General features: G+C 42.9%; 1 protein-coding gene across 1 annotated transcript; it reads left to right on the top strand.

Moving 5' to 3' along the window:
- The first annotated feature begins 12,948 nt into the window (after nucleotides 1–12,948).
- On the top strand, nucleotides 12,949–23,589 carry SLC25A28 (solute carrier family 25 member 28). The gene is made up of 4 exons (XM_010974417.3): nucleotides 12,949–13,334; nucleotides 20,208–20,436; nucleotides 21,534–21,590; nucleotides 22,746–23,589. Exons 1-4 carry the CDS (start codon nucleotides 13,044–13,046, stop codon nucleotides 23,261–23,263), a joined length of 1,095 nt encoding a protein of 364 aa, XP_010972719.3. The 5' UTR covers nucleotides 12,949–13,043; the 3' UTR covers nucleotides 23,264–23,589.
- Nucleotides 23,590–24,422: the final 833 nt, after the last annotated feature.

Below are 24,422 nucleotides of genomic sequence, written 5' to 3'. Positions count from 1 at the left end.
AAGTCAATCATGGTGGCCTATTCCCTTACCAAATATTGAGCCTGGACATATGATGCAGTCCAAGCCAGTGATACCAAAGGGAAGTCAACTGCTGGGAGGAGTGGGAAGAGGAGGGAAAACATTTCTGGGAAAGGTTTTCTCCATCTTAAAAAGAGCATGTCAATAAAAAAAAGTTTATATAATGAGACAGAGAAGAGAAGGCCCCTCTTCTACCTCCAGAAGTAATCTTAAGGATACCTGGAGCTGCTGTAACCATCTTACAACCACGGGGAGAGGGGTGACAAGTCTGGGAATAACAGAATAGAAATATAGAAAAAACCTGGGTCCTTGATAATATCATTAAGCTGCGAAGTTAATCAACATGGAACAGCCGTTCTTATGGATTTATTATTTGAGATACTAAATTCATTATTGTTCTTATTTTTAAGTCAGTTTAATCAGGGGATTCTGTTACCTGTAGTCTCCTAACTGATACATGTGACTCACACCGCTGATACAATCTAGACCCAACACCATCCAGGCTCCTCAACAGGTATTCTCACACACCACCCTGACATATTTACAGTTCTCAGAATTATGCCTTTTCCCACCTCTGAGCCTTTGTGCTTGTTATTACTTCTGCATGAATGACATTCTTTCACTTCTCTACCAATAAACTCCTACTTATCCTTCAAAACTCAGCTCAAATGTGACCTCTCTATGAGCTCCCCTAGTCAGGTGCTTAGGTGCTTCTTCTCTGCTCTTGTAGCACTTTGCTCATGCTTACTTCTATTAGGGCAAGACTAATTGTTTTAAACGCTGGCATTTGTTGGAAAAACAAAAGAGCTAGCAGCTGTTTGAGTTGACCTGGTACCAGCTGGCCTGGTAGGAAGACAAAATATCTAGGTTTGGGGACCATAATGAGTATGCTTGGTTAGGGAAAATGGGATCCCCTGGGCTTAGTCTAGATGGGTGAGGTTTAGACCAAGAAGACTTCAGTTACTCTGCATAATAAAATACAGGAATTTTGAGCATTCCCTCTAGAGACTGGATTTGGGGAGTTCTAGTAAAGAAAAAAAAGAAAAAGAGATAAAAGAAAGATGAGGGACCCACACAGGTAGTGGCAGGTGAGACTGAAGAGAATGGCCCATGAGAGAGTCCCTGTATTATTTGTCTACAGTTGCATAACAAATTATCTCTCCCAGGGGGAAGGGTATAGCTCAGTGGTAGAGTGCATGCTTAGCATGAATGAGGTCCTGGGCTCAATCCTCAGTACTGCCATTAAAAATAAATAAATCAACAAACAAATAAATAAACCTAATTACTTTCCCCCACTCCGCCCCCCAAAACCCCCACAAATTATCTCTCCCAGTTTCCATGGGTCGGAAAACTAGGAGCAGCTTGGGTCAGGGTCTCTCGTGAGGTTGCAATAAGATGTCAGCTGGGGTTCTAGTCATCTGAAGTCTTAACTGGCACTAAAGTATCTACTTCTAAGTTGGCATAGTTGCATGGCTGGCAAATTGATGCTGTCTGTTGGTGGAACGTCTCAGTTCCTTCTCACGTGGGACTTCCCCAGGGATGCTGAGTGTCTTCATGACATGGCAGCTGGCTTCTCCCAGAGTGATGGGAGAGGGAGGGACGGAGAGACAGAGACAGAGGCAGAGAGAGTGTGTGAGTGCCAGGTGGAAGCTTTACTTTGTTATGACCTAGCCTCAGAAGTCACATATCTTCACTTCTGCCACCTAGCCTCAGAAGTCACATATCTTCACTTCTGCCACATATCATTTGTTAAAAGCAAGTCACTAATTCCCAATCCACATTCAAGGTTAGGGCAGTGAAGCTCCATTTTCTTTTTTTTTTTCTTTTCATTTGTTTTTTGTGTTTTTTCTTTATGTTTTTGTTGTTTGTTTGCTTGTTTGTTTTTGAGGCTCTACTTTTTGAAGGGAGAAGCATCAGTTTGCAGACATATTTTAAAATCACGAGTCCCCAAGGCAAAGTGGTCAGGGAAATTTCAGATAACAGCATTGACATCTACAGTTCGATTTTGAGTTCTATACTACATTATAATCTCCTCCACGACCCCAAACTTTCAGTAAAAGTCTGATAACACTATAGCCGTGTGTTGAAGTACCTTGAGAAATGAAGGCATAGCAGTGCAAAAAGATGACAGCAATAGTAGGACATGAGTTAACAAGTAGAATGATTGAAAATTTGACAAACGTAGGAAATCAATGCCACAGGTCATCTGGAGAAATGAAAGGTCACTCTTCAGAGATGCCAGCTAGGGAGGTGGGGTGCAGTATGCCAAACTTTAAAATGCCCATAGTACTTGGGATGGAGTCCTGGGTAGAAGGGCATTGATCCCCTTCTCTTGGTATCCATTCTGATTTTATGTAGGTATGGGTGCCTTCCCCATGCGTAGCCCATGTGTATTTGAGGATGCTGACCCCTCCCTGGCTCTAGAAGTGTGACGTGCAAACCAGGTCTAAGGTATTGGGCAAAACCCCATCTCTTGGCCACAGCTATTTTTTCAGGAGTGGACATCCAGCCCAATTCCAGATAAAGAGACAAAATTTCTGGGGCAAATAAAAAATCATTTGCTTTTCTTAGATAGTGTATGAGGGAGATGTTCTCTCTCACTCTCTCTCTCTCTACCCACTGCTCCCTAAATTCTTGACGACATGGGTAAGCTACTGAGTCAAATGAAACTCAAGTTCCATTCTATCACTGGATAGCCAATTATTTGAGCTAATAAATATCTTATATTTTTAAATATAAAGTTTAAGTTTAAGTCAGTATGAAATGGGTACCATTATTTCAATTTTTTGTATGTTTGACAATTTTCACAACTAAAATCTAGGGGGAAAAACTACATTAGATATCGTGTTTTCAATTACCAGTCTGGCAAAGATTAAAATGTTTGATGACACACTATGTTATTAAAAGGAGTAAAAAATCACTCCATTCTTCCAAATATTCAGGCCCTAAATCTTGGAGTTATTCTTAATCCTTCTCTTGCTCCCATACCCCCATTCAGTCCATAAGCAAAGCCCGTCAGCATTACCTTACAAATGTTTCCAGAAGCCAGTCATTTCTCACTAACCTCACTGCTACCACCCTGGTCTAAACTATTATCATTTCTTACTGAATTATTGGAGTAGCCTCCTACCTGGTCTTTCTCCCTCTACCCTTGCCCTCAATAGTCTATTCTGAACACACGATCAGTGGGATCCTTTCAAGTATAAGCCAGATCATGGCACTCCTCCAAACTCTCTAGTGGCTTCTCATCTCGGAGGAAAAGCCCTAATCATAACCTACAACTCACATATCTCTTACCTCTCTAACCTCATTTCTCAGTCATTCCCTTCACTGACTTTACTCCAGCCACAGGACCCTCCTTACTGTTTCTAGAACATGACAGGCTCTCTCTTGATTTAAGTTTTTTATAATTGGTGTTACATCTGCCAGAGTTTTTATACATCTGTTCTCCTTACCAGTCAATGCTTTGGATCCTTACGTACTTCAGTCTTCATTAAAATATTAACTTCTCAGTGAGACTCCCCCAACCACCCTATTTAAAATCATAACTGTCCTTCCCACTCACACTTCCTATATCACCATTTTCCTTGCTATATCACCATTTTTACATACAATATGTTTTATTGTCTATCTTCCTGCAATTAAAATACAAGCTCCATCAGAGCAGAAATTTGACCCTAAAACTAAGTCAGGAAGCTTTTCATGTACTGATATAAGAAGATCTCAGAGAAATATTGTTAAATAAAAAACTGACAGCCAACAAGAAAAACCTCATATCACATAAGAAAATTAACTTGAAATAGGTCCTAGTCCTAAATATAAGTGCTAAGGCTATAAAACTTGTAAAAGAAAAAACAGGAGAAAATAATCTTAGTGGTCTTGGCTTCGAAAAAATTTCTTGGATTCAACAACAAAAGAACAATCTATGAAATAAAAACTTAATTGATCTTCATCAGAACTAAAATTTATTCTTCGAGAGACACTGCGAGAAAAAGGAAAAGATGGGCCACACACTGGGAGAGAAAATATTTGCAAATAACATACCCAGTAAAGGACTAGTATCTAGAACATAAAAACAATCCTCAAAACTGAATAATAAGAAAACAAACCCAGTTATAAACGTCCCAAAGATTTAGACACTTCACCAAAAAAAGATATACAGATGGCAAATAAGCAATCAAGGTGTTCAACATCATTAGTCACTAGGGCTATGCAAATTAGAATTACAAGATGTTACTATATACCCACTAATATGACTATAATCAAAAAGACAGACAATAATTTGCTAGGGATGTGGTACCATGTGCTGCTATGTCATGAAGACCCCAGTCAAGCCTTCAGATAACTGTAGCCACAGCTAACATCTTGACTGAAACTTCATGCGATACCCTAAGCCATAACCACTCATCTAAGCCACAAATTCCTCACTCACAGAAACCAATAATGAGTGTTTATTGTTGTTCTAAGCCATGATGTTTTGTAGTAATTTGTTCATGGAGCAGTAGATAACTAATACACAACCAAATAGGATTAAAAGAAATAATATATACCTTGGCTGGCACATAGTAAGTCCTTCATAAAAGTTCGCTGTTATCATTGTTGTGTAATGCATGATGCCTTTTCACCAGCGATTGCAAGTTTCTTGACAAGGACTGATGCTTATTCCTCTTTCTGCACTCTCTGCCTCTCCTCATTCCTCACAGCCCCTTAGCACAGTGCTGGGCACACATATGACAGAAGCCCATTAAGCAACTCTCAAAGGGAGGGAATTAAATCCAAAAGCGAAACAATTTACCTCCGTCACTGCAGGCATAACTCTCCACTTCGTAAAATATTTGATTATTTCTTTTGGTGCAGTTAATGTAAATGCCAAGACTTTTATATGCTAGTTTGTCATGAGTAAGCTGTAAAGGCAAGAAAAACCAACTGGTGAAGAGGAAAAACTTGGCTGATTAAAAGGAGGCAATGAAGAAATGAGCATTGAATAAGGCAGAAGACAAGGTAAGAGGGTCAGGGATGTATCTGTAGTTAAAAAGAGTAAGAAAAAAATGTAGTAAAAAGAGTAAAAAATGGACCTGGAGAACAGCCAGTGAAATCACACATATAATTCAGGGCTGCAAGGTTCATGGATTTGAGGCCCACATCTGCTGTTTTTGCTAATGATGATGTTTTTATTGTTGATGATGTTTGCTGCCTCCATAACTGACTGGTTGCTTTGAGAATACATCTCATATTTATAAAGGATTCAATACCACAGAGCATTAAAAATACATCACATCAACTTAGATAAATAACCCAAGTCTCATCCCCTGCAGATGGCTTATCTTCTTCGTATGTCAAGGACAACAGACCATTACATTCTTTGATAATGTTCAAGGAAAGTTTTGCAATTCCAGCAAATTTAATGAAGAAATTTAAAATGTTTAAATCTATTTTTTATGATACAAAGTTCGTACAATAACTGAGGTCACACATGACATGGATCTGAAATAAGGATATTATGGTTAAGAGAAAAGAAGGCTTATTTGTGAAACACCCCAAATTTGATGCTCTAGTCTGGTAACAGGTTGATTGTACAAATAAGCAACGGACAGTAACTAGTTATGGGCATCTTCTTTCTTGACTGGCAGTTAGGTAACATGATGCCATTGATTTCTGCAATGGGTAGATAGACAGTCATAAAGAAAAACAGATAACAATAGTTATGATAATAGTACTAGTAACCGACATTTGTTGAGTTCTAACTCTATGCCTGATAGTATAGTAAGAACTTAACACTCTATTTCTGATTGAATCCTCAAACTATCCAATGAAGTTACATTATTACCATTATCATTTCATAAATGAAATAATGGAAGCTTGGATGAGTCATGAAACTTCAGCTACCCTGTGCTGCCCTCCTCCTTCTCCTTTTCTGACCATCAGGACTGAGGCAACAGCAAGATGAATCAGAGATAAAGCTTGGAAAATGCAGAGTCCCATGCCTCCCTCCCAGAGGTATGATTTGATAGGTCTAAGACAGGGTCTAGAAATTTGCATGTCTAACAGTCCTCTGGGTGCCTTGAGAACCACCAGTAAGAAAGAAAGGAAGGAAAGAAAGGAAAGGAGAGGAAGAAACTAATTCGTAGTCTCACTACCTTTTAGTAAACTCTTACAAAGTAGTGATGGGGCTCTCTTTCCAGTCCTGGTTTCTGAACTCACTGTAGGACTTGTTGCTTCCAAGACAGCTTCCCAGAATCAAGGCGATGGTTAGGATAGGGATGAGTTTTGCTAGCACCCTGTTGGGTAGCGTCCCTGGTTACAACTGCAGGACACCTGAGATGGTTAGGCCTTGGGTTGGGGGGAGGGGATGAAGGAACTGGAACTTACTGGATGAGTTATTGCCACCACCTAAGGGGAGAAATACCGGCTCAGGCCCAAGACCCACGAGTGTCTCATTTATTATTTATTTATTCAAATAAACTTTACCAAATACTTACACTGTTCCAGGTACTATGCTACTCTGGAAATGTAATGGTACAGGGGGAAAAAGAAAGTAAAAAAGATACTTCTTCCTGATGGGGCTTACCATCTACCAGTGATATAGTTATTAATGAAATAATTTTATAAACATATGCAAAATTACAATTATCTAAACTCTACCAGAGGACCTGAGACATATGATGGGGGAACTGATCAAGTCAGGAGGATCAGGGAAATAATAATTGAATTGGGGTATGAAAGCAAAATAACTATAAATAAAATTGTGATGAATATCTGCCTGCATAAAAAGTAAAATTTTATTGGACTGTACCTCTTAATAGATGGATGGGGGCTTTAAAAACATTTTAAATTACATCATGGATAACTTTTTGGTAAAGTGAGATAGAGTTCACCACCCATTCTATTCCTGTTTTTTGTTATTATGGGTAGATACCAAAGAACCTTTTTACACAAATAAATGAGTGGATGGAATTTTGCCAAATCCTTCTCACAATTTTTCCATTCCCTTAAAATTTATTAAAGGATTAGAAACCATCTCATTTGCAAAAGGATGTGTTACTCATTGGAGTAATCATTTTCTCATTCTCTGGAAATAACCCCCAAAAGACTTATCAAGTGATGATTAATTGTTCTTATTTCTCTTTAGCTTAGAGGTATTTTGGTTTTGGAGCTAAAAACCCCCTTAAAAATGTGTGTTTCATGATTTTTATTGTTGTGACCAAAGACCTATTTCAAGTATTTATGTCATGTTAAAATGCCATAAGAAGACATTACAGATGGGCAGAAATTGGTATAATAAAAATATTAATACAGGTTTATAATTTCATTTCAAGATTTAAACTGTAAGTTTAAAATTATACATCTGTCAGAATTAAAAGAATATGTCACCATCTAAGATGGAAATACTAAATTCTAATTAAATGAAACGGTTTCCTAAAGTTTCAGGTGTTATATCTTAGATTCTATTTTGGGAACACTTTTATCTTAACAGGTACATAAGTAGATGCTTTTAAGAGTGTAGTTTTATCTACTTTGTGGAAAAAACAGCAAAAAGAAGAGAAGGTATTATATGACTAGTAGGTACAGGGTTTACAAAATGGTGTAAAAATAATTATTTAGGGGGGTCACTTACGCAACTTATGACATGTTTCTGTCAAGGCAATAAGGATATAATGGTAACACATAAATGAAGGGGAAATGAGTGGCAGTGAGGAAATTTGTGCCCAAATAATAATAAATATGGATTTACCAAATCAAATAATATTTTTCTGTGTCTGTTTCAACTCAATTTGAGTATGAAATGAACTGAAACTTCCTACTAGACAAGAACTGGTAAAGCTAATTTTTTCAGATTTTTGCCTGCGAGCCAGAGATAACATTATGCTTGTTTCTTAGACTGATCAAAAGTAGTGATTTCCCTTGTTTTGCCTTTTTTTTTCTTTTAGAAATAAGATCCTTTAGAAGAAATATTAAAAAACAAAAAATAAAAAAATGTGGTGTGATTACCACCACCTGAAAAAAAAAAGTTCAAAGGGAAACAGTTTATTGCTTAAAGGATGATGCAACCAAAGTTCCAAAAGAAGATGCCCTTTTGGTTGTTTGGCTACTTGGTGGTTTCTACGCACCTGACATACAAATTATAACAAGATGAAGGACGGGTGAAGGCACATTTGTCCTTCATAAGGTGGGAAGACAGATTGGGAAACGGGAGGAAGGAAAGGAGCGCTGTCTCATCTGCTTTCTCAGGACGATGAGTTTTAGAAAAGATGCAGAAGATGAGGAACAATAAATTGACTTGCTTAAATTTTTCCCCACAACCCCCTTGGAAAGTCTTCCTGTACACACCTGCCAGCTTGAAATTGCTAAAATATATAATGATCTCTTTTCACGCCTTCAGTCCTTACTGATTGCCCCCTCTCTGAATTCCTACAGCTCTTATGGTCTATTTTAGATAATTCAGGAATCAATTTCTCTTTAAGTGATTGTAAAGAAATCAGTCTTATTTTCATGTGTGGCTGCCAGACTCAATCTCATTCTATATGATATTCATACCTCATGCCCGGTCATGTACAATGAGAGTTCAGGGAAACAGGATAATGTAAGCTGGAAGAAGTAGTGGAACCTGTTTTGGACCTTCAAGAATGAGATTTTAATAAGGACAAAAGGAGAAATCCATTCTAGGAAAGAGCATGTGTTGGAAAGGACATAAGTCAGCTGCTGTAATGAAGACTCAGACTGACAGCAATTTCTTAAACAAGTTCTCTCATGTACCAGGATGCGCAGAGTCCAGAGGGACTGCTTAATCCACAAGGCAGCAGGTTTCCCCTACCTTTTGCTCTGCCACCTGCTAAGGTATAGGCCTTGTCCTCATGGCCAAAAATGATTGACATCTTTTGGGTCTTTACTCTAGACAACAAGAAGGGAGAAAATGAGGGAAATACTCAAAGAGGACATAATCTTTCCTTTTAAAGGCAGAACCCAGATGTTTCATGTCACTTATACTCACATTCCGTTCACCAGAACTCAGTCACACAGACAATGCTAGCAGCAAAGAAGCTGGGGAAAATAAGGACTTCTAGGAAGTCATATGCCCAAGCTAAAACATGGGATTTCTATTACTAAAGAAAATAAATGAGATGATATTGAGACAACTAGTGATCTCATAGATAGATGCAGAAAAGAAAATGACAGGAGATAGGAGAACAGGGAAACAACTGTCCTAAGAACATAAATTAAGATTCTACAGTGCCTGACTGATGCGTTTCAGGTGTGAGAAGCTAGTGAGGTTTTATAAAGAATATCACCAAGAAAGGTGTTTCTTTGCTTGCTGATTTGTTTGTCTTTTAGGAAGGTGTAAGTGCTGATGAGATGTAGGATGGAGTGTGTGTAGATGTGTTGAGAGGCTGTATCGGAGAGGATGGGTAAGGTCCTTGTTATTTGAAGTGTGGTCCAGGGTTATCACACCATCAGCATCACCTGGGAGCTTGTCAGAACTGCAGCATCTCAGCCCCCACCCAGACCTATTGAATTCTAATCTGCATTTTTACAGATTCTTTAGGTGACTTAACATCACATTAAAGTCTGAGAAGCACTGGGCTAGACTATGTCATGGTAGGGAATAATCCTAAAATCTGTATTTTAAAATGACAACTTCTTACTCACGCTGAAAGTCCATCTGGGAGGAAGAGGGTGGCAGGTAGGTGACTCTGCTTCATCATTCTCACTTGGCCCCAGCTTGATGGTGCCTCCACCATCTGAGCATCACCAGCGATGTGGCAGGCGAAGTTATTGTGTGGCTCTCAGGCTTCTCTCACACTTCCTGGGCCAAAGCAAATCCCATGGCCATGCCTATCTTCAAGGAGATGGGAAGAACAATTCTACCATATCCCTAGAAGGCAGGGAATCAAAATACTGAGGAAGCCAGGAGACTCCAAGGGTAGGGAGGCCTTTCAAAGGTTATCACATTATAGACATAAGATGATCAGACACTAGCAAAGTATAACATCAATAGGAAGGAAAAGGAGAGCATGAACAACAACAACCAAAGACTATTTCAGAATAATTCTGAGGGGATAGTCAAGGACGATTCCCAGCTTTAGAGTCTGATTGATTGGGTAGAAAAGAAAAATTGTGGAGAAATTGGCTGGGGTGGGGAGTGGAAAGGCTGAGCCCAGAATGGACGTGCTAAATCAGAAATTAAGGAGGATATTCACCCTCCGCTCATCTTTCCAACCCCATCTCTTATCACTCCCCCAACCCCACCCCACGCACCATGCTCCAGCATCACTGACTTTTCTGTTCCTTCATACACCAACCGTGTTCTCACCTAAGGGTTGTTGTACCTACAGTTTCTCCTGGAATGCTCTGCTCTGGGCCATAATGAGCTCCTGCCTGTCATTCAGAGCTTGCCATAGTGTCATCTCCTCAAGCTTTTCCTGATCATACAAATGCAGTCACCTAATCACACATTATAACACCTCCCTATTTAGTTATCAGCATAGTATCTACAGATAACCAATATTTTTACTGGTCTATCCCTCTCGCTCCATTAAAAAGTAAACTCCATGAGAGCATGGACTCTGTCTATTCTGTATCACCAGCTTCAAGTACAGTGCCAGGCATTTGAATGTTCATGTGTAAATTTCAGTTTAAAAATATGCAATAAGGGAAATATGGATAGGGCTCCAACGAGGAAAACAGATTTGGTATGTTAAAGTTCTCTAAAGTATTAAGGATGATCAAGCAGCATTAAACCTTTAGGAATGCTCCCTTTCAGTGGGTAGGTAAGTGCAGAAGACTCAGAAGTCTAAACGGTAGAAAAGAGTGGTTCCTGAAGCTAGGAAAAAGTTTCAGTGAGGAATGGGTTAATAGGCGGCAAGTGTTATCTCTTAGTCAAGAAAAATGGGAATAAGAAAAAGACTATAGGATTTGGAAAGGTCATTTGTAATCTCTGAATAAAGGAGTGAAAATGTAGAGCTTAAGGAGAGAAAGGACGTGCCAGGTAGAGCTCATTAGTGAAGTAGTTTGGCAGTAAAAGGAACTAGCACCCTAGCAGAATTGAGTGGGTTTCTTTTGGTGAGACCTACGGTTCTTAACCTGAAGTTAATGGATCCCTAAGGGGTCCTGAACTCACATTCAGAGATTCTGCAAATTCAGAAATTACATACACCATTTTGTGCCTTCACGGGGGCAGGAGGTGGGGGAAGATTTGTAGCTTCATTAGTTTCCCAAAGGTTGAGACCCAAAGGTTAAATAACCACTGCTGAATAGGAATAGGCCAGTTAAAAAAAAAAAAAGTTAGAAAACTAAACCCCAAAAAACCAGAGGCCCATGGGGAGGGTATACCTCAGTGGTAGAATGTGTGCTTAGTATGCACAAGGTCCTGGGTTCAATACCCAGTAACTTCATTTAAAATTAAGTAAATAAATAACCTAATTAAACCACCCCCCTCAAAAAAAAAAAAAAAAAAAAGAAAGAAAAAAGAAAAAACCCAGAGGCCCAGAAAAAGGCTAAGCTTTAGAGAGAAAAAGAAAAACTTCTTCCTTAACTAAGGAAAAGTTATAAACAGTTTTTTTTTAAAGTTCACAATTACATCATCATCTCAGTAAAACAGGGAGTAAAGACAGATCTGGAACACTGGGGAGACGTGTGCCACCATGCTCTAGTAAAGAGAGACTGAAGAAGCCGGGCAGAAGGAGTGGTGAAATCGCCCGTGTTCCTCAACCGAGCCTACAGTGCTAGCGTAGCACCTGTGCGACGTCACGGCCCGGGAGGTGGTGCTCAGGCCTGGGAATTGCTGGCATTGTTCTTGAACCAGTGAGCGTCTCAGACTCAGCTCTCTGAGCGGTCTTATCACAAAAGGAAATCGTCACCAGGCAAGGGGGTTCCTCAGTGAGTCAGCTCTGGGACAAGCTGTGCGTCCGATGAGCTTCCCATAGTTGCCCTACTTCCTGCTGTGTTTGGCCAGCAGCCTCCAGCCCGGCCTCCCCACCTGCAGTCATCTCTGAATCACACTGCCCCATTTCGGTATCTCCTTCCCCGCCTCCAGCTCTCGGCCTGGCGCAGGGCCCAGCAACAGCAGGCCCCCGGAGAACTCATTCACTCTACAACTGTGCGGGTTTACTGGGCGGCTCCGGTGCCAGCCCAGCGGCAGGCGCTGGGGCCTGATGAGCACCAGGCCCTCAGGAGTCCGCCTGCGCGCAGCCTGGGGCGGGGGCAACGCTCCCTCCCTGACCCGATCTAACGGGCCGCAGCCCGCATGTCGCAACGGCTTTCCGGGCAGGCCACGCCAGGGGATGCCCGGTCCAGGCCCCCTTCGCCTCAGGCCAGCACAAGATCCCGCGGGAACAGAGCCCTTGGGCCAGGGCCAAGCCGCCTGCTCGCGACCTACGAGTCTCCGGATTCGGGGCGGGCGCTCAAGCGCGGGTCCTAACGGCATCCGTCAGCAGTTTGACCTTGAAGGCCTGGCACCGCCCCCAACCCCCTATGCGATCCCGCCTGCAGCGCCCATAGTTCCACCGGCGCCTGTCAGGGGCCCAAATTCCACGACGGTAGCCCTAGGGCGCTTTGCCCTCTTTCTGTAGCCAATCGGATCCCGACGTGGTGCTGGCCAATGGCCGCGGTCAAAGTATCAAGAGTGGTTGAGCCTATCAAAGTTTAGCCTTAAGTTACTCCCGCCCTTCAGAAAAGTCGGAGGGCGGGTTGATATTACATGTCGGCCAATCAAATGGCCAATAAACAAGAGGCTTCCAAGATCAAAGGGAAAGGGGCGGGATCTAAGTGGTAGTAATGCCGCGGGGCGGAGGAATGACAAGCAACTTCACTAATACCACAGACACATTTTTCCTACGTAGGCCAGGGGGCGGGGCTATCCTGGCTGCTGCACCAATGGCTGATTGAGGGGCGTGTCCTCGGGGCCAAGCGGGAGCCGGAGGCCCCGGGCTCTCTGGGCCGCGCCTGAGGCAGACGAGACGGGGCTGGGGGGCGGCGGCGGCGGCGGCAGCGGCGGTGGCGGGGGTGGGCGCCGCAGCTGGCCTGGGTGGATGGAGTTGGAGGGGCGGGGTGCTGGCGGTGTGGCGGGGGGGCCGGCGGCTGGGCCGGGGCGGAGCCCCGGGGAGTCGGCGCTGCTGGACGGGTGGCTGCAGCGGGGCGTGGGCCGGGGGGCCAGCGGCGGGGAGGCCGGGGCCTGCAGGCCCCCGGTACGGCAGGATCCGGACTCCGGCCCGGACTACGAGGCGCTGCCGGCTGGAGCCACTGTCACCACGCACATGGTGGCGGGCGCCGTGGCAGGGATCCTGGAGCATTGCGTGATGTACCCCATCGACTGCGTCAAGGTGAGACCTGGACCTGCTCCGGACCCGACCTGGGGCTGACCCGACCCCTGGGTCCTGCCCGGAGTCAGGATCCCAGCCGAGAGGCGGAACCGACACGGGTTCCTTTCTGGCTCCTGCCACCACCACACTATTCGACCGATACTCCCTGCAAGCAAGGTCCCGGCCGGGAATTGAACCTAGTCAGGAATCAGGACCCATTTCTAACCGTCAGTGGGATCTGAATCGGGACCCTGGACAGAAAATCTGTCAGCCAAAGCCCTGGATCTCACTCAGCTGGACTAAACAGGAATAGGGTGGGATGGGAAGGGTACAGGTAAGTGCTACTAACTTGATTAAGGTGAAGCCAGCTGAAGACCCTGAGTAGAATTTTAATGGCTTAAGATGTTCTCTGGCGAGTGCTTTTACAAGTTGCTTGCTGTGTCTTCCCTAAAAGTGACGGGGCAAGAACCAGAATCTGGAATCTCTCAGTTAGATAAAGGATTTACTTATTAAATCTTAACCCCTGAGTGATTGGAAATCATTGTGCAGCCAGAATTCAGAGTTCCTGACTAGAAATAGGATGGGAAAGATCATGTTTGGGAAAAAGTTTCGGTTTCTCTGTGCAACAAGCTTGATACCCCACCTATTTCCTGAACGTGATAATTGAGCTGGGATTGAGACTGTGTGTGCAGGGAGCACGTCAGCCCTCAAAGGAGAGATGGACTTCATAGTGTATTTCTTTAGCCACTTGACAAAAAGGGAAAAGTTGCCTAGAAGGGAAGCATGACAATATTAGAAAGTAGATGTTAATGTGAGGAAAATGAAGTGGGATCAACAGGAGGGCATGATTTGTGTGAAAGTAAAACTAACTGCATCCATGAGCAAGCTGGCTGATGAGTGGGTACAAGTGCTTCGTGTGCTTCTGAAGAAAGCTGGGTGAAGAGGGGAACACATTGTTCTTTACCGTTCGTATTCTTGTGCATTAGCAAAGGAACCACCACTAAATAAATTGAGACGTTATCTCAAAGGGACTGTTGAAATAAGTATACGACGAGACCAGTTCCTCCTTCTCATGTTAAAGGTAATAGTCAAACAATATCCTCACAGCACTTAGATGTATGTTTTCTCAAATTAGGAAAATGTTACATATTCAGAAGGAGGAGAGTACCAATTTGGGAGATGTAGAGTCTATCCCTTCTGCTTCTCCCTGGGTCCAATACTATTTCAAGTTTTCATTAGTAATGTGGATGAGGAAGTGGGGAAAGTGCTCTTTAAACGTTGTGAATGACACTGAATTGGTAGGAGTAATCTATCACATTGCAAGGTAACTCCTACCAAGGGCCATACCCATTGAATCTGTGGTAAATGCATTTGGCTAAAATGGATATTAGAATTTTAAATACCCTTGTGAGTTGGGAGAAATAGAAATAAACAGTAAAATCCATGAGAGGATGGTTAACACTGATAGTATTGAAATGAAAATGGATAAATACAAATAAAAAAGATTCAGATATTTATGTAATAGAGTCTAGGTTGAATGACTGTGAGCTGTTAATACTATCTAGCCAAAAGTTAACATGATCTAACTGCAAAGTAGCCTCCCTATGCTTAGACTGAGTAGCGAGCAGGGTCTGGGGTGCTGTCTTTCAGGCTGGGTATCAAATGAAAACTAGATCAAGGAAAATAATGAAAATTATGAATGACTTGAAAAATACAATGTAAAATGTGACTGACTTAGAAATATTACTGCAGTTTATCAATTTGAATGTTGTCCCGTTACCTTTGGAGGCCTTCTCCTTACTTCGTATATTTACATAATGCTATTGGTGCTGTAAATATTTTATGAATTCCTCTGTTAGAAATGCCTCTAGAATATTTGAATGCATATCCTTAAATGGGGCAAGTGTTTGCCCTGTGACAAGATGGAGTTGACTTTTTAGTAACTGAGGCTATTCAGAATCAAATATGGCAGTTATGGTGAGAGATCAAACTAGGTAATGCTGATTGGGGTCAAAGATAAGGTAGGTTCAGAAAGCAGGGAGACTGATTTACTTCTGAGGCTGATAAACCCACTGAGGGAACACTCCCAGAAAGAGGAGTTCAAAAATGTTTTGTGTAACTGCAGCATCGCTGGAATAAGTCACTTGTAGCTTCCCGAGGTAGCTGTTTTGAAGAACAGTTCTTATTCATTTACATAAGCTTTGGGATTTTTGTTCTGTAAAAATTAGTAAGACAACATTACAGTCATGCCTCAGAGCACACATTAAAGAAATAATTATTTGATTTGGAGGGGGAAATGCTCAGGAGTCTTCAAAAACACAAAAACTTATTTTAGAAGAATCATTTTCATTTGCCATTAATTCTGGGATTCAAATAACTAGAGAAAAACTAGGTGAGACCATCAGGATTTAGTGTCAGTAACACTGTTTACACTAAACACTGTTGTGCAGACATGAAAGTAAAATTCAAATCTCTTCCTTCAGAAAGGGCTTCCCAGTTCACCTGTCCTTCCTCTTTCACCATAAATAGGTGATGGAGAGGAAGAGCAGCCCAGCAGACCCCAAGACTAGAGGCAGGTATCTGTGTTGGAGCCTAAGGGGCAACCTCAGTGTTTGCAAATGAAAGCTGACATTGCCTCTTGGCATGCAAGCCCATGTACTCACAGCCACTTATCAGGGTCGAGTTGACTTAGAATATCCTTGGGAGGGACGATGGGAAGTCAGCATAGCCTTGCTAGGGTACAGTTACTCAGCCAGCTATTTCCATGGTCACAATAGGGAAGTATAGGAGCCCAAGTAAATCCCAGTTTTCCTTTTCTGGGCATCAGAGGCAAGCACCAGACTTTATCTAAAGGGACAGGTTCTGCAGCCCAAAGCAGTAAGGACTCTTCCCAGAATCATCTGGCTAAGTACCCACCTGTTACCAAGGTGCTGCTTTTGGGCTCTGTAATGGTGAAGCGAATAATCTATTTATATAATAAATTAAAGAGGGAAAGAACAAAGGGAAATAAATATTTTCCAAACTCCAGATGTAATAAATCATCTATACACATCCACCAATGCAAGGTTAAGACATGGAAATATTGGCTTATTTGATTTTCTTGTATCTAATAATAATAAATATTCAATAAATGGCAATTGTTCATGTTTGTTGAGCACTATCTGATGTGCCTTACATACAGTTATTCACTTAATCCTTGAAACAACTTCATAAAGTAGGCACTATTTTCATCATTTTATAGATGAAGAAAAGGAGGCAGGTTAAGTAACTTGCCCAAGGTCACATAGTTAGTGACAGAGTCATGGTTTGAACCCAGCCTGACTCCCAAACCTTCCATACAGCCTCCCACAAGCAGATTTCCAGAACCAAGCAAGGCACAGAATTTCACAAGAGTGCTCTTTCCTAAACGTGACCTTTAGATTAACAGCTGGACATATAAATCATTGTAGCCACAGAGAAACTTTAAAATGAAAACAAAAAAATACAAAATCAAACCTGTTTTATAAGTGGTTAAAGACCAGTTAGTTGCCCGCGCATATTTACAAAATGACATATGAGAAACAACGCTGCCGTGATCTGTAAATTCTAAGATATAAACTAGTATTTCTGAGAATCATATGTGAATACAAAAAAAATCCTTATATTTCTAGGACCTCATAAATTAACAATGACTTTTACATGCCTTAACTCTGAATCTCCACAACAGCCCTGTGGGCTAGCCATTCTGAGCCTTATGTTACAGATGACAACATTGGAGCTCAGAGAGGTTAAGTGACATACCCTAGACCACACATCTAGCTTTCTGACTCAAATGTGGCTGCTCTTACTAAACCACTTACCTCCCTATTAGTCTGGCTTTTCTTCAAAATTGGACATGGTTTTTTTATATTGAAGACTATTCATTAATTTTTACTTCGAAATTTCATCTTTCTCTGTAAGATAGATTTACTGACCCACAAATTTGGGGAGCTATATTTGTTTTTGTATTTGGTGTGGCTTATGCCTGGGTCCTCTCCATGAGGGGATATTTTCATTGAGTTAGAACTGTCAGTTAGATTTAGATGTGTGTGTAAAATGTTCAAAGTAACTTACCCACAGTCCAGGTTTCTCTTAGGGGTAAAGAGTTTCAGGCCTCTGAGGCCAGACCTTTTAAGACTGGTTACCCAAATGTGCCATTGACTCCAGCACAACAGTGCAATTTCTAAACATTCTCCCAGTACGCAATTAGTTTGAACAAACCTATCAAAACATAATTGTTAACCACCAGGCCCAGTTTAATAGTGGCCATAGCCAGCAAAGACCTGTAGTCTTGAATAACTCCTCTGATGGATATTATAGCCCCTGATGTGATGTGAAAGATTAATAAACACTTTTTTAAATTAATTAATTAATTAATTTATTTATTTTTAAACATTTTTAATCGAGTTATAGTCATTTTACAATGCTGTGTCAAATTCCAGTGTAGAGCACAATTTTTCAGTTACACATGAACATACATATATTCATTGTCACATTCTTTTTCACTGTGAGCTACCACAAGATCTTGTATCTATTTCCCTGTGCTATACAGTATAATTTTGTTTATCTATTCTACATATGCCTGTCAGTATCTACAAATTTTGAACTCCCAGTCTATCCCTTCCCACCCCCATCCCCTTTGGCAACCACAAGTTTATATTCTATGTCTATGAGTCTGTTTCTGTTTTGTATTTATGTTTGTTTGTTTGTTTGTTTTTTAGATTCCACATATGAGCAATCTCATATGGTATTTTTCTTTCTCTTTCTGGCTTACTTCACTTAGAATGACATTCTCCAGGGACATCCATGTTGTTGTAAATAGCATTATGTTGTGTGTTTTTTATGGCTGAATAGTATTCCATTGTATAAATATGCCACACCTTCTTTATCCAGTCATCTGTTGATGGACATTTAGGCTGTTTCCATGTCTTGGCTATTATAAATAGTGCTGCTATGAACATTGTGGTGCAGGTGTCTGTTTGAAGTAGCATTCCTTCTGGATATATGCCCAGGAGCTGGATTACTGGGTCATATGGTAAGTCTATTCCTAGTCTTTCGAGGAATCTCCATACTGTTTTCCACAGTGGCTGCACCAAACTGCATTCCCACCAGCAGTGTAGGGTTCCCTTTTCTCCACAGCCTCTCCAGCATTTGTCATTTGTGGACTTTTGAATGATGGCCGTTCTGACTGGTGTAAGGTGATACCTCATTGTAGTTTTGATTTGCATTTCTCTGATAATCAGTGATATTGAGCATTTTTTCATGTGCCTATTGATCATTTGTATGTCTTCCTTGGAGAATTGCTTGTTTAGATCTTCTGCCCATTTTTGGATTGGGTTGTTTCTTTTTTTCTTATAAAGTTGTATGAGCTGCTTATATATTCTGGAGATCAGGCCTTTGTTGGAATAAACACTTTTCTTATTGGAAATTTATGTTTTTGGTGGGTTTTGGAGGGTTGTTTTTTTTTTTGGAGAAGTAGAAGAGAGTGTGTCACATTGTGATAAATGATACTGTGTATTTCTGATTGAATTTCCAGGAATTAACCTCTTAGGCTACGAGTTCTTTGTTGGTAGCAGGAGGAGAAAATAGCTGTAAAGGAATGTGGGTTGCTTGCAGCTAAGTAGGACCTGTTAATCTGGCTAGTTTCTTTTCTCCCATGCTCTTGAGAAGAGGCATCACTCTTGGATTCCAGATGGCCAACAGGAAGGTTCAAGCTTTTAAATCCAGACTGAGTCAGTGACTGGAATGAAGTAGGAATTTAAACTGTACTTGGGTAGACGGTAGTTACCCGTTGTTGGCTCACTGATGGCCGACATGTTACTTTCTGAACTGGTGCAGACAAAGCAAAGATTCATTCATTATTTCATTCGTTCACCAAACAAATCTTAAGTGCCACTGTGTTCCAGGCACTAGACATTGTCTGGTCATCTTCATGCTATCTTAACCTTGAAATGGATCAACAGACAAGAGCGCTGCTCTAAGGGAGACATCCTTCAGAGAAGGTCTGTGATTTGGAAGGTATTTCAAATAAGATTAATTTCCCAAATTTCAATAAAACGTTGTCCAGGAACATCATACAGAGTGTCTACCATATACTTTCATTCCAATCATTGAATCCTCTAGAGATTCCAAAGGCTATGTTTTACTGAGACTGATTTTATTCATTGATGCCAGTTTGGGGATTTGGTTAGTTTAGATCAGAAATCTGGAAGCCCCTTCAGTTTTAGAGACTAGATTGGTTTCCACCTTCATAGTTTGAGGGTAAACTTTCTTTCCCAGGAAATTAAAGCAGCACCTGTTAGGAATGCTACTTTTGCCAAGACTTAAACTTACAGGCTCAGCTGCCAATGCCAAATAGTCTGAAAAAGTCAGATAATCATCAGGGACATATCTAAGGATGAGCCATCATCTCATTAGTGTAGTATGTAGTCAGGAAGCAGGCCCAGGATCAGTCTTCAGAAATAGTGAAGTACATTGTAGACAGTAAATAGCTGACTTTAGAATCCACTTGTAAAGAACTCTTAGCCTGAGTTTATTCAGGCACAAAAGCAACTTCTCCTAAAATGCAGGCTTAATACTTGTTGCTGGGGCTATGAATCATTTTGGAGTTCAAGAACACTTACCAAGGGGTGATTTTCTCAGGGAAAATAATGGTGTTGCATTTGTATGACCACAGATGACAAGAAAAAGAAAGACCCAAGGCTTGGAAAGATTGGGTATAGCTTTGGAAGGAAGTAAAACTGGATGCCAGGTATCACTTCTACATATCGGCGCGACTCCACGTGGATGGTCTGCCCAGCGCCCAAAGCCTGCATGCTGAGGTTGGGTGCGAAGTGGGCATCACTGACGTTGCACTTCTCCTTTCTGTGCTTTCAGACCCGGATGCAGAGCCTACAACCTGATCCAGCCGCCCGCTATCGCAATGTGTTGGAGGCCCTCTGGAGGATCATAAGAACGGAGGGCCTGTGGAGGCCCATGCGGGGGCTGAACGTCACAGCAACAGGCGCAGGGCCTGCCCACGCCCTCTATTTTGCCTGCTATGAAAAGTTAAAAAAGACATTGAGTGATGTAATCCACCCTGGGGGCAATAGCCATATTGCCAATGGTATTGAGCCTTCCTGTGCTGGTTCCCCCACTTTCTCTATTCTTTGGGCTTTGCTACTGTCAATGCTTGCCAGTCTCAGCATGGTTTGAAGCTGAAGCTTCTGGCCGGGGGAGGCCAGATTATAGGGGAGGGCCTTCCAAACCTGATGTTCTCAGACAACGGGCTGCTTCAACCCCACCCCTTCTTTGGGGCACCTCAGCAAAAGGTTACAATATCCTCCCTTACATACCAGCTTGACTCTTTCCTCTCAGCTTCTCCTTGGCATCAACTTCTGCCCTGGTAACGTGGGGACACACTGAACTGCCCCCGTTGTATATTTCTTGCTAGTCGGGTGGTATCCTGCTCTTCGGCAGGACTGGAGGTGACCCAGCTGCCTAAGGAAGACATTAATGGAGCCTCAGCTCTGCACCTCATCTTTTCAGGATCCCAACTGACCAGAGGCAGTTTTTGTCATTGAGGACATAACAAGGCCTCAAGCAGTGAAGGCGGGGGGGGCAAGGGACCTCAGTACAAGGAAACCAGAGGGTTGGAGGTTGTGTGGAATTAAGGGAAGGGATAGCAGCCTGGAGATTCAGGTTGTCTGAAAACCAAAGTGAATGTGGAGAGGGTAAGGGATATAGTCATTCAGGACCTGAGGAAAAGGTCTGGAAGGACAGATGTTAGGATTTGGAGGTTTTGGGCAGCAAGACAAAAGGTGAGATTCTGGTGAAGATCTGACCTGCCCCTCGTGCTCTGCCTCCACTGGAGGCAGTTGATGTGCTGGCATCCCTTGGCCACAGGGTGTCTGCTTCCCATCTGGAGCACGAGCTGCACTTACTCTCAGAGCCACCTCCCTTGATAAAACCTGGGCTGTTTACTCGGCCTCTTCCTGGCCTTCCTGTCGTAGCTGTGGAAGGTAGACGGATGGCCTTACTAAGTTAGAACAAATCTCTTCATTTCTCTGAACAGGAGTTTAGGAGCAATGGGCTCTCATCTTTTAAACTGGCTCTTAACGTTCCCTCCCCCTGCCGTGGGACAGCCACTTCCCTCGCTCCGGCCTCAGTGACTCAGTCGCCCTCTCCTGGCCTTACATGTGGCAGTTGTTTTCTTCTTTGCAGGAGCGGCCGGGTGTGTGGCAACATTACTTCATGACGCAGCCATGAATCCAGCGGAAGGTAGTGATTCCTCATCCTTTCTCTCTGTGGGCAGCTGCATCTGCATCTCTGGGCTTTTCCTTTATTTCTGGTTTGCAGAAGTAAGCCAGGGAGCACCCCGTCAGGTTGGGTGGGAAATCCTGGCATGTTATATTGTCTCACCACTAGAGGGCGCTCCCTCCATGTTGTCGGTGCTTGGGAGGATTCCCTTAGACAGGAAGCATATTCATTGAGAGTTAAGTCATCTTTGGGGCTTCCCTTGAAAAATGTATGTCTCTATGTGGCCTGTTCCTGGGCCTTCCTGGAAGTCCCCTTTGTCGTGGCTTTGGTCTAAAAAAATTTAGCAGATTATTTCACTTTTCTTCAAAGAGGTGAAGATGGATTTTGACATTTGAAAATACTGCCTTTCTTGTTGGAATGAAGAATGCTTGAGACAGGAATGAAAGGGGACATTGGTAGAGCTTAGGCCCTGCACTGCTGCTTGGATCTTGGCTTTTCAGTTGGAGAATGAGGTACCCAACCAAATATGAAAAGATAGCATAGTTGCCATGTTCCTTAAAGTTCCATTACTTAACTGGTCTGGGCAAGGCCATGGCATGGGAAGGGCCAAAACTCAAAGCTCATACCATGTTATCTACTTGAGGATGTAGGAGATGTTTGAGAGCTAAAGCCGCACTCCTCTTGGCTAAGAATTCTGTTTTCTTTTTGGTAGCCCTTCTCTTCCTGTGGGAGGATAACAGCCTCATGTAAGGGTTCAGTGTTCTGCTGAGGATTGGGATTGTTAGGGCTGTGTGTTCATTATTATGTTCACTGTCACTGAGTCATTTCCTAAGAGTTATGAAAGAGCAAGATGGTAATAATTACAGGTGGGTACTTAGATCAAGGAGACCCTCAGGAGTCTAAACGTAGATACATCCTGTATATTAATTGGCCAGTTTTAAAGGAATCCTACTGGAAGTGGGGCCATTGTTTTTTAACCCTTTATCAACCCTCTCCTATCCCCTCCTCTCAAAAAAGGGAAGCCTGTACTCATCAGGCTAAAGGACAACTCACTCATACTTTTTTCTCTCTCATTCCATTGGCTGATCCGCTAACTTGCGATGCTGAATCTGGACACTCCTGCTCACCCGTTGACTGCTGTCACCATTGTCATCCTTCTCATTGATGGCACCACAGTGGTCAAGCAGAGGATGCAGATGTACAACTCGCCATACCACCGGGTGACAGACTGTGTACGGGCAGTGTGGCAAAATGAAGGGGCCGGGGCCTTTTACCGCAGCTACACCACCCAGCTGACCATGAACGTTCCCTTCCAAGCCATTCACTTCATGACCTACGAATTCCTGCAGGAGCACTTTAACCCCCAGAGACGGTACAACCCCAGCTCCCACGTCCTCTCCGGAGCCTGTGCCGGAGCTGTAGCTGCCGCGGCCACCACCCCACTGGACGTTTGCAAAACACTGCTCAACACCCAGGAATCTCTGGCTTTGAACTCAAACGTTACAGGACATATCACAGGCATGGCTAGTGCCTTCAGGACGGTGTATCAAGTAGGCGGGGTGACCGCCTACTTCCGAGGGGTGCAGGCTAGAGTAATTTACCAGATCCCCTCCACAGCCATCGCATGGTCTGTGTATGAGTTCTTCAAATACCTAATTACTAAACGGCAAGAAGAGTGGAGAGCAGGCAAGTGAAGCGGTGCCGAATGAAGCCGGGGGTCCAGCCAGCACTGCTGCGCCCTGCCCAATGCAGCCACATTCTCTGTCTCCTGGCATGCTCCAGCCTTGAATGGAGTTGGAAGGAAGGCAGAGGGCCCTCCCCAGGCTCCTGGTGTTCTGGCTAACACCAGTTCCTGCCGCCCTCGCCGCCGCCTTCCCTTCCAGGCCCTGAACAAGTACAGCAAATCGCACCACAGCATCTCTTGACACTCTCCATCCCGGGCCTGATGACCTGCTCTAGACTGTTACAGAGGGACACGCAGCTCATTCCCCTGGTTCCTAATAAAAGCCTTTAAATTAAATCATTTCGTTGGGTTTGTCTTGCCAAAGGGGAAGTAAAATGCTGTCAACTATTCTTGACTTTGGGCATAAATCAAGGGGCCTAAGGGGAAGGTTTACTGCTGTATGTCTGCAGTGTTTGTTTCTGCTGCTTTTGTGGTGATTTAAGACTTTGGGGCTCGACTCCCCCTTTTTTAGTAATAGGCTATAAGGAATCTCTCTGATGGCAGGAACAATAGGCCTTTGACAGATCCTAGCTAAACAGGTGCTCCTGATCCCTGCTGTTGCCTTTTCTCTAGGGCAGTGGCATGGCACAGAAGAGGTAGCTCTCTCTGCTCTAATTCTCAGCTCTGCCTGCCGCAACAAAACTTTCCTTATGGTACTTGGTTTTCTAATGTAGATGTAAAGCTAAAATTAGGGAAGCTGCAAGTACTGAATATTACGTGGTAAATAACAATACCTTTCACTGGATTTTAAGGCTTTTACAAAGTACTTTAACACATGGGATCTCAGTTTGTCCTCACAAAATCTTAAGTTGGCAGTGCAGGTATCACCTCAATTTCAAAGTAAGGGAAGCTCAGAGAGGCTGTGACTTGCTCAAAGTCTCACAGTAAGCGCAGAAGTGGGACTCCAATCCAGATCTTTTGTCCCGGGGAGTGAACCTAATTGTGCTTTCCTGCAGACAGGAAACAAGCGGAGGCCATGCCCTCCACCCACTGTCTCCTGAGGGAGCTCCCTGCCCGGCAGCCACTTAGGCTGTGTTTGCAGACATTCAGGGATTGGGCTTTCCCTGTGCTCTGTGTGTCAGGCTGCTCCCTTTTGGCACTATCACCAGTTACGAGCAAGTTCTTTAGTA

The sequence above is a fragment of the Camelus dromedarius genome, chromosome 8, assembly GCF_036321535.1.
Source record: "Camelus dromedarius isolate mCamDro1 chromosome 8, mCamDro1.pat, whole genome shotgun sequence".
NCBI lineage: Eukaryota > Metazoa > Chordata > Mammalia > Artiodactyla > Camelidae > Camelus > Camelus dromedarius.
Note: the sequence above shows the minus strand (reverse complement) of the source record. Positions and strands in the feature narration are given on the sequence as shown.